The sequence below is a fragment of the Macrobrachium rosenbergii genome, chromosome 9 (genome assembly GCF_040412425.1).
Source record: "Macrobrachium rosenbergii isolate ZJJX-2024 chromosome 9, ASM4041242v1, whole genome shotgun sequence".
NCBI lineage: Eukaryota > Metazoa > Arthropoda > Malacostraca > Decapoda > Palaemonidae > Macrobrachium > Macrobrachium rosenbergii.
Window position 1 is genome coordinate 13,762,716 of NC_089749.1, and position 17,324 is coordinate 13,780,039.

The 17,324-nt window shown below is 35.7% G+C and overlaps 1 protein-coding gene across 1 annotated transcript in view; it reads left to right on the forward strand.

Annotated features, from left to right (window-relative positions):
• The first annotated feature begins 13,712 nt into the window (after positions 1 to 13,712).
• Positions 13,713 to 17,324, forward strand: part of nan (transient receptor potential cation channel subfamily V member nanchung) — an 80,284-nt gene continuing 76,672 nt past the window's right edge. Inside the window, 1 exon segment of the mRNA XM_067109312.1 lies at positions 13,713 to 14,068. Coding sequence (XP_066965413.1) covers positions 13,981 to 14,068 — 88 coding nt within the window. The 5' untranslated portion in view covers positions 13,713 to 13,980.

Consider the following 17,324-nt stretch of genomic DNA (forward strand, 5'->3'; position numbering starts at 1 on the left):
GAAGGTGCGGAGATGGATTCACCCCCTGAAAACCTGTTTATCCAGTGGTGTACACGTAGTGACCAAAAATCTGTGGATGATAATTAAACACGACCAGAAATAATAAGTCCTGAAACCTGTTTTCCGTACGAGGAGTTAATCAGCGTGATGAAATACTAAGTCAAAACATGAATTAGCTATAGTTCCAGCGCAAACGCCATCATTTTGAAAAGAAATAAAGAAGTCAAAATCCTTAATACGTGTTAATATCAAACTCACTATATCACGTTTATGAAGGAAATGCCGGAAATAATCATTAGTCCGGACTTCATTATATATATTAGCAAAACACTTATTTTGATGAAATGGTGCAGATGGAAAAATACTATAATGTACAGTGATACACTATCTAAAACGTCTGGCGAACGTAATTATATTTTGACCAAGAAATATAGTCAAAATTCCCCAATTATGTGTGAACAAAGCACCATATTTTGACCAGAAATACTAAGTCAAAATCCTCAATTAAATACATGAAAAACTGCCATATTTTTCCAGAAATAATAACACAAAATCATAATTAAAAAGCAAAGCACTATTTTTAACCTGAAATAATAAGTCAAATCTTGTGTATATGTCTTCTTAATCAATATTTTGACCAGAAATATAAGCAAAATATAATTATATATAATACCAAAAGCGCTATATTTATATAATAAATAATATGTCCAAATTCATAATTATATATATATAAGCACTATATTTATATATTATAAAATCCATAATTAAATATATAAATATATATATAAAATGAAAAAAATTAAGTTAAAAACAGCCGAAAAAAGCTATTTTTAATCTCTTTGTACTATAAAAATGCAGCCCTTCCCCATATATATATATATATATATATATATATATATATATATATATATATTATATATATATATATATACATATATATAATTATGGATTTTACTTATTAACCAACAAATATATTCAACAAAAAATGAAAGATGCCATAATGTTTGAGATGCTGAAATGAATGAGTAAAAAAGGGTTGAAATACAATTCCATCAATATTTACGTATTCGGACGCGGTTTCAACTCGCATGATAACGATTTCAAGTCTGTTCTACTGTCGACACATTACCAGAAAAAAACAAGTAAAAAATGAGCCGAAGTTTCTTCGGCGCAATCGAGTCTTCTGTGGAGCGTATAACACTTTATAAAACTCTCATCCACGGGCCATGAAACTCTCAGCCGCGGTCCATAGAACTTTCAGCAACGGGCCAGTGATGGACAATGTTGTTGACACCTACAGTGGTGACAGGCGCACGATCACGGCTAACTTTAACCTTAAATAAAATATAAACTACTGAGGCTAGAGGGCTGCAATTTGGTATGTTTGATGATTGGAGGGTGGATGATCAATATACCAATTTGCAGCCTCATCTCAGTAGTTTTTAGATCTGAGGGCAGGCAGAAAAAGTGAGAACTTTGTGCCAGCTCGGTGGTGGCCTGTGTTGTTGCTACCCTGGTGTTGCCAGACGCACGACTGCTGTAGCTACCTTTAACCTCAAATAAAATAAAAACTATTGAAGCTAGAGGGCTGCAATTTGGTATGTTTGATGATTGGAGGGTGGATGATCCACATACCAATTTGCAGCCCTCTAGTCTCAGGAGTTTTAAAGGAAACTAAAAAAAACTAAAAAAATGCGCGGAGGCCGAAGGGAGAAGCAATCCATTGCCGAAATGGTTAGCAGTAAAAATTTGTATTTTCAGTCTTCCGTGGTCAGCAAATACGAACCTGTCATGGTCTCAGCTCATTGGTTTTTGATACTTAACCAGTAACTCATTTGTCGAAATGATACCGACAGTAATTTCAATTTAATTATTCTGGCCAGGCAAGGTTCCAAAATGTACAGGCATCTTCATTGTATGGAGCACACGCATCATACATACATACCTTTATATATACACATGTTAAATCTATATCTATCTATCTATCTATCAAATCATTTTATATATATATATACATATATATATCTATCTATCTATATTATTGGTATACATATTATATATATATATATATATATATATATATATATATATATATATATATATATATATATACTGCTTAAGTGTTATCCTTCTCATCGGACGGTTCAATGACATTTAGTTATAAGGTTTCTAAAGAGAGAGAGAGAGAGAGAGAGAGAGAGAGAGAGAGAGAGAGAGAGAGAGAGAAGCCGTCTTCAAGTCGTGTGTCTTGGCCACATAACGATCGAATATCTTGCCTTCAAACCCTTCCTTTGAACACGCCAGCATGTCACGAAATCACGAGACTTGTGGGGAGAGAGAGAAAGAGAGAGAGAGAGAGAGAGAGAACCAACAGGCCCCCTCCTAATTTTTCTTCCTTCCTTCCATCCCTTCTTCTTCCTCTTCTTCTTCTTCCTCCTCCGAGTTGCACGACAGTAGTGGTTCCACCGCAGTAGGTTGCGTGGGGAAGGCGTCGACTGCGCCCCGTGGAACTTGGTAGTGGAACGTGGAGGCAGGAGAGAGAGAGAGAGAAGGTTTCTCTTCTCCTCCTCGTTGGTGTTACGCAAATGTTTGTTCCCCGTCTGCTGTTTGTGCAGGTGTCTGTGATGTACGTAAGAACGGAGAGAAACGTCTGAACTTATCGAAAACAAACGGAAGAAGAACTATTGTTGTTGACAAGCTCCGTGATTCGTGGTTACCTGAGATTACCTAAAGTTATTTGTTTATCATACCTGCTCACCCGTTTAGTGATTTATCTCGCTTCGTTTTATCGCCATCACAAGAACAGGCGATAAATGATGATTGGAATAAGTCTATACTAAAAGCAATAACATAAGAAATTCAAGGACAAATTGATAAGAAAAGACAAATGATATCAGGAAAGCACTGGAAGACCTCACACGTTGGAATAGCGTCCTTGGTTGCCATGGCAACGCGGCGAAACGTCTAGAAACTGGTGAAGTGAGTGACGTAGATTTTAAAAGGAAAAGTAAATAATTTCTCGGCTCTCGACTGTAATCGGAAGCATAAAAAAGAAACTTCAGTTACCTACATAAGTGAATTTTGTTGATTATTTCAAGACTTAATTCTCAAAATAATTCTGATGCAGTCAACGAACGACGCAAAAGAATATAGAACAACATTTTCAGTAGGGTTTTGTGACGCCATTAAGGTCATTGTGACAATAAATGAATTAAAATGAAGGAGAATTAGATTTGTATATATCTGTTACACAAGAAACTATGTTGGTAAACACAGAAATATGTAAACAGTGTCGATTCTGGGAGTTATGTAAAATGGATCCACCATTCATTCTCCAAGCCATTCATTTTAAACAAGGTCGTAGTAACGTCTGGCTCTCTCTCTCTCTCTCTCTCTCTCTCTCTCTCTCTCTCTCTCTCTCTCTCTCTCTCTCCTTGAGATAATATTCTGGAAAATATTTTTATGCAGTTCAATTGACCTACGTAAACAAGTATACATACACTGTGCATACATACATACAGACATATAGCATGAATATATATATATATATATATATATATATATATATATATATATATATATATGTATGTACAATAAGATATATCTACTATAATAACATATATATACATATGTATGTATGCATGCATATATTATTTATGTGTGTGTGTGCATTTGTGTGAGTGTTGCACAAAGTACATACCAGTCACTGATCTAAAACTTAACATGCATTTAATGAATAAAACCAAGTATGACGGAAACAAAAGTTGTGATGATCAATTGAATTTATTAAAAAAAAAAAAAAATAAAATATATACAGTATATATATATATATATATATATATATATATATATATATATATATATATAAAATGATATATATATATATATATAATCATTTCTATTAGAGAACGAATCTGTGCCTGGCAGTACATACAGAAAAATGGGCTTTTATTAAAATATCTACAAGAAAGAGAAAGCGTAAAAATGGATGTTAGCAAGTAAGGGAACAGGAGCAAATGAAGCAAGAAAATGGAGAAGTATATTTCTATATATTTCGGTATGGATTGTGGGAAATGATTGTGGCAGGTGCGTATTGGTATTTTTAGGGGAGGGGAAAGGTGCTGGATAATTGTTGGTCTAAGGCAGCGGCTCTCAATCTTTTTTTTTAGCGGTTCTCAATCTTTTTTTATTGATGGCACTTTAACTAATGTATTCATTAGCGTGGCACTCTTCTTCACCATCCTACCATATCACGCATGAATTAACTTCCTATTTAATGAATAAAAATTGTACCACACTCAAAAATTAGCACAAAGTATGCATTTTACCGTATACATGTATGCATATATTTATATATAAATATACATATGTATATATATATACATATACATATATATATATATATGTATATATATATATATAATTTATATGTATATATACATATATATTATTATAATTTATACGTATATATACACACACACACATATATATATATATATGTAGTACATATATATACATATATGTACCATATATATACAGTATAATAGCTGTATGTGTGATGTGTCTTACTCTACATATGTATATGTGTGTGTCTATTTTCTAATGTACAAGCGTGCCTGTAGTAATTTACAAACTAACACAATCCTCATATCATTATCCGCAGAATGAACTTTCAACGCAAAGGTAAAAACTTTCAGAATTTAAGGTCTAATCTGTTACGCCCCTTTTCGCTGCCGCAAAATGGATTTGGAGGGCTTTCGAATTTATTGTTTGAGCAAGAATACTGGCAGCGCTGGTTTCAGAAATGCTTAAAATCTGGAGCAAATATGATAAGTAATTAATGGTCATTTTTCCTTGCTGAAATTCATGTTGGTATTATTGGGAGAGAGTGAAATATCAGTACTACATTTTTGCTTCAAGTATTTATATTTTAAATGTTTTATACAACATAATTTTTGTTCATCAGCTTATTTTTAAAGCGAATGGAACTGAAATCAAAATAGATATTAGCACATTTTGCGAAAATGTATCATGGCAGAACTGACAAATAATATCATCCGTTGAATTGCACTGGTTTTTATTTCCAAATGTTTATAATTTCATATACAAATCTATCTTAGGTCATAATTCATAAGTTTTGAAGGCACATATCTTGGGCAATTGTCTTTATTTCACTAATATATTCTTTTCTGTGAGTATAGGTCAGGGCCGTTCATTTTTTACCCATGTGGGCCATTCTAAATTCTTGCAGCCTGTTTGATTTTGTGAATATATATATATATATATAAAATATATATATATATATTTCTCTATAAGTTTATATCATAAATTTCTTATTCACAAATTATGAGTATATATATATATATATATATATATATACACATATATATGTTGAAGACTACAATACACACATATACATGAATGCATACACTGGTGGCCCACATGACTTTTGTTTTTAAGGCCCTCAGACTCAAAAACAATAGACCCGCCCTTGTATAACTGATCCTAGTGCTATGTCAGACTTACCTTTATACCAGAACAGTACTTCTCCCTTCTGCACATTCATACAAATAGTATGCTTTCATCCTGGAACCTAATTGCTCTCAACAGAAGACCTTTTACGTCATACATCCCCGAATACTAACAAATCTCACTTTTATCCGGTCATAAACATTTTCCCAAATTAACATATGACAACAGAATTTCTTTCCATTTACTCTTTTTAATCACATAACAATTTCATAATAAAGCATTCCTCCCCACATCCCCCTTCTTTGTCCACACCAGCACTGTTCTTCTCCTATTAACTTTCTCATATTCTCCATTGAAGCCCTATGTTTACATACCTTCACAGGTATACCAAACAATGTTATGCCTCTATAAACTCTTACTCACTTCACCCTGCCATGTCAAGGCGATCAATATTTCTACTCACTACCTGGAATGCATGAAAGGAATGTTGAGCCAACTACCTGGAATGCATGAAAGGAATATTGAGCCAACTACCTGGAATGCATGAAAGGAATATTGAGCCAACTACCTGGAATGCATGAAAGGAATATTGAGCTTGAGCCAACTACCTGGAATGCATAAAAGGGAATATTACCAACTACATGTTGATGCATAAATGCAATATTGAGCCAACTACCTGGAATGCACGAAAGGAATATTGAGCCAACTACCTGGAATGCATGAAAGGAATATTAAGCCAACTACCTGGAATGCATGGAAGAAATGCTGAGCCAACTACCTGGAATGCACAAAAGGAATATTGAGCCAACTACCTGGAATATTGGAGCCATAGGAAAGGAATAATGGAGCCAACTACCAATGAGAATGTTGGTCTGGAATGGGAATGATAAGAAAGGAGCCAATCCAAAATGGAAGGGTGACAAAGCGTAAATAAACTACCTGGAATGTAGAACGATCCACTGGAAAATTCCACCTGAATGCAGACATTTAAGACTAGAATGGTTAAATGAATATTGACTATAGGAATGCATGAAAGGAATATTGAGCCAAAGCCAATCCATATAAAAGGGACCAACTACCCGAATGCATAAAGGAAGAGCTCAACGCCTGAAACATGAAAGGGATCATTGCAGCAAATGAGAATGTTGTTTGAATGAAAGTGAAGAAAATGGAAGAAAACTGAGCAAGACGATCCGAATTGGATGAATTAATAGTTAGAAGAGTCTATAGAATGGAAAGGAAGATGAGGTCACCTGAGAAACGGGAAATTGACATATGTAACGGGAGGAAACTCGCAGTTGCACAGAAAATTAGGAGAGGTGAGCAAGATGGGGCTGAAGGGACAGTAGTGGCTGCATGGGACGTTTTGAAAGAAACCTTGAGTAATGCCTACAGTGCACCGCGTGAGTGTGCCACTGGACAGCGGGTTTTAAGACAAGAGAGAAGAAACAGCTTTGCGAAGAGACAATCTTAATAAATGAAGTATCTAGTGTTTAAGTATAAGGACCACTGTAGGAGCAAGAGACGAACCGTATTTCAGGCCAAGAAATTGAACGTGGACAAGAGCAGCTCTCACTCTACTCTAGACCCTAATAAAAATGGAAAAATAAACAAACAGGGAAGCAGAGAAGGATGACGAAAACTAAGAAACAGAGAGAGAGAGAGAGAGAGAGAGAGAGAGAGAGAGAGAGAGAGAGAGCAACTGTAAACCCTTCCTTATTTTCCATATCAATTTAATTTCCATTTTAGAGGCTTGGCAAATAAAAGAATTATAGGCAAAGCCGTTAAATATGAATAATTCATAGATTCCAGGTTTATATATATACATATATACATACATATATATACATATATACATAAGTGTATATGTATATGACATTACATACATATATATATATATATATATATATATATATATATATATATATATATATATATATACAATAAGAGCTATGTTTGGGAAATCTGTACAACCTCCATTAATTCTGCATACACTCTCTCTCTCTCTCTCTCTCTCTCTCTCTAACCCTCCTTCCAGATGGCTGCAAGTTAAAATTCAATATAAATCTTATTTATCAATGATTACATGAAGAATGGAGTTTTGCCTGGAAATTGTTTACTCGCAAAATGATATATTTTCCCCTTAGCTCCGTGGAATGAGGCGAGGTTTAAGTGACGAAGATGGAAATGGAGAAAGAACAAAGAATAATAAGAAGAGAGAGAAAGATTGATGAAAGTCATGCACAATAAAGTTATGCAACATCCTACTTGTTTAATTTTGGAGTTTTTACAATGCTTCGGTGTTGCAACATAATATTTTTAGATAAAGAAGTGAGTAAATAAATTGATGTATAAACAAAATAAGTAAACAAATAAATAAAGAAATGGATAATAAAATATAACCGGTAGGCTTTAGTTCAGAGAATGGAGCCACTATCGTAGAAAAATGGACGCAAGAACCATCATTATATGCCAATATTTGGAAAAGAAATGGACGCAAGAACCATTATTATATGTAATATTGAAACAAAATGTCATTTTCAGGAGACAGTTTCATTCAGATTACACAAAGGGATTTTACTATGGTTTAATTTAGAGTCTACTGAGGATATTAACATTTTCAGGGGTATTATCACGAGTATCTGGTATTTCGAAATTCTCATCAAATATGGCGGACAAGGTGTGATTAATTGCGGATAATATGCCGAGAAAATTAATCTCATCTTCATCTTACGAAAACAGAATTATTTTTTTTCAGTTATCATTTCTTAGATTTTTTTAAACTTCAAGGAAACGATGTCTGTTTTGGATAGTGTCTCTGAACCAACCGCTACGCATGCGCAGCAAATAACAACACCGTCTTCTGTAACAACGACCTACATCTCAAACGAGTTTTTCCTCTCAGCTGTTTTACCTGTCCAATATCTGTTTTCCCTGTCCAGTTTTTTCCTCTCAGATGTTTTACCTGTCCAGTTTTCTTCTCAGATGTTTTACCTGTCCAGTTTTTTCCTCTCAGCTGTTTCCCCTGTCCAATTTTTTCCTTCATCTGTTTTACCTGATACCTGTTTTCCCTGTCCAGTTTTTTCCTTCATCTGTTTTACCTGATACCTGTTTTCCCTGTCCAGTTTTTTCCTCTCAAATGTTTTACCTGATACCTGTTTTCTTCTCATATGTTTAACCTGTCCAGTTTTTTCCTCTCAGCTGTTTCCCCTGTCCAATTTTTTCCCTCATCTGTTTTACCTGATACCTGTTTTCCCTTTCCTGTTTTTTTCCTCTCAGCTGTTTTACCTTGTACCTGTTTTCCCTGTCCAGTTTTTCCCTCATCTGTTTTCCCTGTCCAGTTTTTCCCTCATCTGTTTTCCCTGTCCAGTTTTTCCCTCATCTGTTTTCCCTGTCCAGTTTTTCCTCTCAGCTCTTACCTGTTTTTCTCTGTAAAGTTTTTCCCTCATCTGTTTTCCCTGTCCAGTTTTTCCTCTCAGCTGTCTTACCCGACACCTGTTTTCCCTGTCCAGTTTTTCCCTCATCTGTTTTCCCTGTCCAGTTTTTCCCTCATCTGTTTTCCCTGTCCAGTTTTTCCCTCATCTGTTTTCCCTGTCCAGTTTTTCCTCTCAGCCGTCTTACCCGACACCTGTTTTCCCTGTCCAGTTTTTCCTCTCAGCTATTTTTCCCGACATCTTTCCTCCCAGTCCTTGGAAAAACAGCCAGCGAGGAATTTATTGTTTATCAGTAAAGTGGAATATGAGAACACGACTCTGGAAGCGCTCCTTGGAGCTTTAGTCTGGAAGGGATTCGATCCTGGATACGTACCCTGCAAGCGAAAATGCGACTGCTGTGAAGGAATTCGATTCTGGATGCGCTGTGTAAATGCCAGAATACTCCTGTTTCTATAAAGGAGTTCGACCCTGTGTATGTTCCGCGGTGACCAGATTGATTGATTCTGCTTAAAAGGAATTCAATCCTGTATTCGTTAATTAGAGCGTAATTAAACCTCTTTTTTTTCCAACCTTCACAAAAGCATGGTGACGATGAACAAAGACTTAAAACAAATAAAAAAAATAAGAATCCCGGTCAGTGCCAAAGTAGAATTACCTTTGACTGGAAAATAGCGATTCTTCAAACATAAAAAAAAAAAAATTCGTTTTGTAATGTTCACGCGAACCAGTTCATAGAAAGGCAAACACAACTCACTTTTCACAAGCACGAAGCAGTATTCTAAACAGAACTAACATCATAATCAGGCTTGCTTGCTTTACCTCTCTCTCTCTCTCTCTCTCTCTCTCTCTCTCTCTCTCTCTCTCTCTCTCTTTCCACAAGCACGAGGCATTGTTTTCCGACCGCGGGCAGGATTTTGCTCAACTTTTAATTGCTTTATTCCCGGAGTTTCAACGAACAATACGCGCACATTCATTACAAATAATAACACATTCTGCGAGACTTATTTTCAGTAATCCCAGACAATGGCTTCCCCGTATTATTTATTCCTTTATGCCGTGTCTCAAAGGAGGGCTTAAAAAAAAGTTGCAAGGTGAAAGGTTTTATTTTTTGGGGATCATTATTCTTTCTTGCAGGTTTTGAATTTATATGTTTTTTTTTATTTAATAATCAGCAGTTTTTCATTAATTTTCAAGTTAACTCAGTGTACATTAGCCGATCAATCAATCTTTTGCTTTCGCGGAAAACTTTGACAGTTGTAAAGTCACAATGGACGGACAAATTCAGATGAAACATGTTTCTGCGACCGAGTTTCCAAATTTGACTCAGGAACGCCACGTACGCAACTCTACGCAAAGCTGTATAAGAAAATGGGTAATTATAAATACCATGCAGAGAATAAAGAATTCTGAACAGCCTAACTTAACGATAAGTAGTAATATTCTATGAAAAAGGAAAATATCTCATTCATTGAACTCCAGTGAAAAGTAAATATATAACTTTGCAGTATTCATTTGCCTAATTACTGGCAGCATTTGTATTTACTGGTACGTGAAGCGTACTGGTATGTTACGCGTATGATACGTAATGCGTACTGGTACGTAACGTGTACTGGTATGTTACACGTCCTGGTACGTTACGCTTCCTGGTACTTTACACACAATGGTATATTACTCATACTGGTATGTTATGCATACAGGTATGTTACGTGTCCTGGTACGTTACATACAATGGTATGTTATTCGTACTGGTATGTTATGCATATTGGTATGCTATGCCTACTGGTATGTTATGTGTACCGGTACGTTACGCATACTGGTACGTTACCTTTACTGGTACATTATCTGTAACACAACGTTACATGTAGTGGTACGTTACGCGTACATGCACGTTACGCTTACCGGTACGTTACGCATACTGGTACGTTACCTTTACTGGTACATTATCTGTAACAGAACGTTATGTGTACTGGTACGTTACGCATACTGGTACGTTACCTTTACTGGTACATATCTGTAACAGAACGTTACGTGTACTTGTACGTTACTCATACTGGTACGTTACCTTCACTGGTACATTATCTGTAACAGAACGTCACGTGTACTGGTACGTTACTCATGCCGGTACGTTACCTTTACTGGTACATTATCTGTAACAGAAAGTTACATGTACTTGTACGTTATTCATACCGGTACGTTACCTACTGGTACATTATCTGTAACAGAATGTCACGCGTGTACTGGTACGTTACATACCGGTACGTTACGCATACTGGTACGATACAGTAACATCTGCAAACAGAACCGCACACTCAGCATTGTCCCAGCAACCTGCAATAGATATTTTAAGTGAACACTTAAATAAAAGAAAAAAAAACAATAGCAACATTTTGCATTCAGTTTCCTTTGCAATGTTTGTTTTTGCACACACGGTTGTTAAAAACAGCTAAACAAAAACCATTGCCTTTTATTTTTACTTTATTGATCAAAATATTCAAAAGCAACACTAACTCGTTTGCCGCTGTGCACTGGTCTGCAATTCTTTGATTTAATGCTGTATTTTTCGTGTGAACGAAAACACAAAGCGTGTCTGGAAAAATAACAATTACTGGTGAAAATCATCAATAAACTTTTTTTTTTACTTTCGCTATTATTGATGTTACCGGCTTTATCACTTAACTCTTCGTTGTTCAAATGTTGTTCTCCAAATATTTGCAATGAATAATAATAATAATAATAATAATAATAATAATAATAATAATAATAATATCCAAGTGGATCTTGTTTGTCCTCCGGGTAACAGTAGGGGAGACATGACACAGCCACCCACCCCTTGCAAACCGGTTTGTCCGCACCAGGCGGGGCGAGGTAGGTAGGGGAATCATCCACCCTCTTCCTGCACGCCTGTTTGTCCCGCCCCGTTGGGTGATGTAGGCAGGAGATTGGGAGGGTAGGGGGGACAGCAGCGCCTTGTTCCAGAGCGCGTAGCGTGTACCAACAAACTCGTAATAATAATAATAATAATAATAATAATAATAATATGATTCTTCATTGTTCAGTTTTTTTTCTTCAAATTTGGCACTGAATAATAATAATAATAATAATAATAATAATAATAATAATAATAATAATAATAATATACTAAAGTAACACTTGTCCCATCTCGTCACATAACGGAAGAATAACCAAAGTTATTAGTTATTTTATGGTCAATTTTTGTTTGATAGTTTTTCTTCAAATTCTTGCAGTAAATTTTATGTAATAATAATAATAATAATAATAATAATAATAATAATAATAATAATAATATCTAAACCCGAAGACCATAGTCCTTTGGTATTTTTGTCTGAGTCTTCGCGTTACCCTGAAGTTGTCTTGTATTCTTTTCCTCTTTTTTTTTTCTCTTACAATCTTTCTCATTGCTGATTCATCCTCCTTTCTCTAAGCTCTCTTAAAAGATCTTCGCATACAACTTTGTTCTCCCACTGTATCAGCCTCTAAGAACAAATGACATTCACATCAATTTCCTAATGGTTTTTACAACCTTTTAATCCCTGATTTTGTGATGAGGTTGCGAGGCTTGTATAGGTACGAATATTCACTGCATAGTTGTAAGAACTCCATTCAAAATTCCCCACCGGCTGGTGGTGGTGTTGCCATTCCGTGCGTCAAACGTTTCCTGTACAGAACTTGTTTAGTTCCTGGAGTGTACGACCCTTTACAGCCAATGGTTCTCAAACCTATTTTTGGCCCATGCACCCTTTCTCACCATATGTTAGAATGTCATCCCCCCCCCTCCCGCCCCCGCCAAAACTGTCTGCCCCAAAAAGGTGCATTTTCAAAATAATATACCACGAAATACCAACATAAACACACAAGTTAGCGGAGAGGAGCCCAGCGTGAACTCTCAGTAGTGCGGACCGATGCACATTGCGTTTTGTGCGGTCCTAGAACCAGTTTGAGCCTGCCAATCTGTGGTCACATTTCCCTCCCCCCCTCCCCTGAAACTCTGGAATTCCTCCCCTGGTTGAGAACCACCGCTTTACACATCAACGAATAAAAGTCCTTACAATATCGAAAACCAAATCGAAGCTGGGGGTAGTTTACTGGCTTCCTGAGAGCAAGAGCCCGTGCTGACAGAAAACCAGATTAAAATAAAAGAGTAAAGATTAGTTGTTGGCAGGGCAAGAACTGGGTCATCAGGTCATCAGGCTCGCCTAGCTTAGTTACCCGTGCTTAATTGAATTACCTGTGATTTTAGTTTTTCTAACTATGGTTAGCCTATGTTTCTAAATTCCTCTTCTTATAAAACAGTTATCTTTTGTTTTATTATTATTATTATTATTATTATTATTATTATTATTATTATTATTATTATTATTTTCGTGTCTAAATTCCTCTTCTTATCACAGTTATGTTTATTATTATTATTATTATTATTATTATTATTATTATTATTATTATTATTTATTATTATTATTATTATTATTATTATTATTATTTTCGTGTCTAAATTCCTCTTCTTATCACAGTTATGGTTTTATTATTATTATTATTATTATTATTATTATTATTATTATTATTATTATTGATTAATTAATTAATTAATTTCAAAACTATATTTTACTTTTCTGATCTACTTCTGTGATATAACCAATAAACTTGAGTACCTATTTACTAGTAAAAAGTTAGGTTAAAAAAACCGCTTACTGTCCCACGTACTGCTTTGTGCTAATTCCGTCTAAAGAGTAAAAAAAAATCTTCATTAATGATTAATTTTATCTATTCCTTATATTTAGATGAGAACAGTTGATGACATGTATATGAATTTAAGTATGAAAAGACTAACCATCCTGGTGCTTCCCATAACGTGACTTCCAACTATCGTAAACCTCATCGTACATCTGGCAACCTTCTGCTGCCTCCTCGAACTGGGTCATCGTACGGGTAACTGGAACAATCGTCTACTGTCTTGCATCGCTTTCGTGGATACGAAACCCCTTTCGTGGACTAACGACGAAAAACAACACTTTCGTCCATTTGTTTATCTTTCCTGTGACGTCATCACCGGGGCATCATGGGAAATACGGAAAGTAGTGTGACGTCAGGAGTTAAGGCTCAGGCCAATGCTGTCGTCGAGATCTACAGCCTCGTCGATCTGAATGGTAAGTGGGAATTCTTTATCTTGATTTGCTCTCTCTCTCTCTCTCTCTCTCTCTCTCTCTCTCTCTCTCTCTCTCTCTCTCTCTCTCCTAAAAGTGTCTGTGATAAGTGGGAATTCTTACCTTTATTCTCTTTCTCTCTCCTGTAAGCGTCTATGGTAAGTAGGAATTCTGCTCTCTCTCTCTCTCTCTCTCTCTCTCTCTCTCTCTCTCTCTCTCTCTCTCTCTCTCTCTCTCTCTCCTTCCAAAAGCGTCTTTGGAAAGTGGGAATTCTTTATCTTGATTTGCTCTCTCTCTCTCCCTCCCTCCCTTCTAAAAGCGTCTTTGGAAAGTGGGAATTCTTATCTTGATTTTCTCTCGCCCCCTCTCTCTCTCTCTCTCTCTCTCTCTCTCTCTCTCTCTCTCTCTCTCCCTAAAAGCGTCTGTGGTGAATAGGAATTCTGATCTTGATTTGCTCTCTCTCTCTCTCTCTCTCTCTCTCTCTCTCTCTCTCTCTCTCTAAAAGCTCTTGTGGTACGTAGGAACTCTTACTTCTCTCTCTCTCTCTCTATCTCTCTCTCTCTCTCTCTCTCCTCCCCTCTACCGTGTCAAATTCTGAAACGGCCAAAGCATCTGCTGTTTCGAAATAGCGCTCAAAATTATTGGGCCATGTCATTACCCCTCTTGAGAAGCGACTAATAACCGCCAATATCTTTACCTGTATATCCAGACCCGTAGGATTAAGCAAGAGGGTCCCTATATCATACATATTAAATTATTCAAGTTTCAGTATTTGCATGTGAGAGTATTTGAATTAATGCCGGGTGTGTTGACACGCCTGAGGCTGTTTAACATTCTGTCGATCGAACAGGGTGACTTGAAAATGGATCCGGTCTCTTGTTTGCATTTTGTCGTCAGATTAGTCTATTTTTCTATGTTTTTTTTCGCGTATATTTATCTTTTTTTATTCATTTATTAATATTATTGATTCATAAGCAAGGACGCAGTGCATTACTATCCTAATTCTATTCTCCTTGCATTTTAATACATCTTTATTTATTAATTTATTTTTTTTCTTTTTTAATAAATGAAATCTCTTCTTTCTCTGTATTTCCCTCTACCCCCTCTTGCTTCTTCCTCATGACCGCAAAATAAACACCGAAATAATAATAATAATAATAATAATAATAATAATAATAATAATAATAATAATAATAATAATAATAATAATAATAATAATAATAATAATAATTCTGCTCGGCTTCTAAATTTTGGAAATAGCTTATTTCTTGATGTATATTTCACTGTCTGTTTACTAATTCAATCTTATTGTATTCTTACTCACCCCTCACCACTCTTGCTTTGGAATTTAAAAAATCTGTTTCACTCAGCATTGTTCTGTTCAATGTAGAGAAAGCTGTATTAAATATAGTCTTAAATTTACATTATTGCTCTAGTTTAAGAGGGAAACTAAAATAACCCATTCTATACAATTTGAAACTTCTGATTTTTCGCAGTTTTTCTTAGTAAGTAAATATTCATTTCATTGGAGAAACAAATCCACAGTTATGTATTATGTACATATATTTAAAGATAAAATTGTACAGACAGCTTTCTGGAAATCTCTTGAAAAGGGGAAAAAAAGTTAAGTATACCTTAGTTTTACCAGACCACTGAGTTGATTAACAGCTCTCCTAGGGCTGGCCCGAAGGATTAGACTTATTTTACGTGGCTAAGAACCAACTGGTTACTTAGCAACGGGACCTACAGCTTATTGTGGAATCCGAACCACATTATAGCGAGAAATGAATTTCTATCACCAGAAATAAATTCCTCTAACTCTTCATCAGCCGGCCGGGGGAATTGAACTCCGGCCCATCGAGTGACAGTCCGCAGCTCTACCGGCTCACCCAACGAAGAGCTTCTTGAAAAGGGGAACCGAATAGACTCCCGAAGGTGTTTGTACAGTTTTATCTTTAAATATGTGTACATATTATACATAACAGTGGATTTGTTTCTCCACTTTAAGACTCATGCTACTGTGAGCAGTTTTTAATTCATCTCATCACAAAATCACATAACGATAGCCTGTCTAATTACAGCCTATATTTTGTTGGGAGAGGAAGGTGTATCAAAAAAGATACTTTAAATTTATATTATTGCTCTAGTTCAAAATGGAAATTAAAATAACCCTTTCTATACAATTTGAAACTTCTGATTTTTCGCCGTTTTATTTGGTAAGTAAATATTTATCTCATTACAAAATCACATTAAGATAGTTACTGCCTATATTTTGTTGGGGGATTGAGGAGGGGGTCTTGTTGGGGTTGGGGGGTCTTGTTGGAGCAGGGGTGGGGGCAGGGGTTAGACCATTCATCCAATACAGTCATACATAACTTAGGATATTGCCGTGAGCGTTTACTGTTAATTACATGTTCTGTGATTTCAGAACGGTTAATGATTGCAGCAGAGGAATTTTTATATATATATATTTTTATTATTTTACGACTTCCTTGATATTTTTCACTAAACAGATCTGAAACTGCAAGACTTTGGCTCCTTCTCTAGCCTCAGTTTGATTCCCTCTACTGCCAAGCATTGGAATTTTTCATCAATTCGCTTAACTTTGGATTTTTTTCCTACTGCTCTGCAACACTTGTTCTATGCCCTTTCTGTGTCAGTTTATCAGAAAATGCATTAGATTGCCTTCTCCGTCGGCCTTCTTTCCTTTTATTGCCACTTTTTGGAATTCTAACTTTGCTTCTGTTTTTCCAGACACTTTTTTCTATCGTTCTGAAGCTGACGCTTTTTCCCATGCTTTTGTTTAACTCGACTTCTGTGTCTGTCTGTCCGTCTCATGTTTGGGTCAAAACTTGTAACTCAATTTCTGACATGTTCCCTTCGTCCGATGGACTTGAAATTTTGCATGGTTACTCAATCCCAGTGACGATACAACCTTGCATGATCAGTAGGTCAGCAGTGACCTCTAGTGACCCTGCAGTGCCCTCTCCCACTATCTCAGGATTTGTAGATTTTTCATACCTTCTTGACTCAGTAGAATAAGTTAATAACTCTACGGATTTTTCAAACCTTCTTTGGCTCGATGGGATATCACGTTCAATTTGTTTTTAGTTACAATCATAAATCGGTTACAATTTCTGTCAAAACTAAAAAAAAATAAAACAAAAAAAATTAAAACATTCTTCTATTAAAATGCACTAAAAAGCAAAAAATAATTTTTTGAGACACACCTGGATTTTCTTACAGTTAATGATGCCTA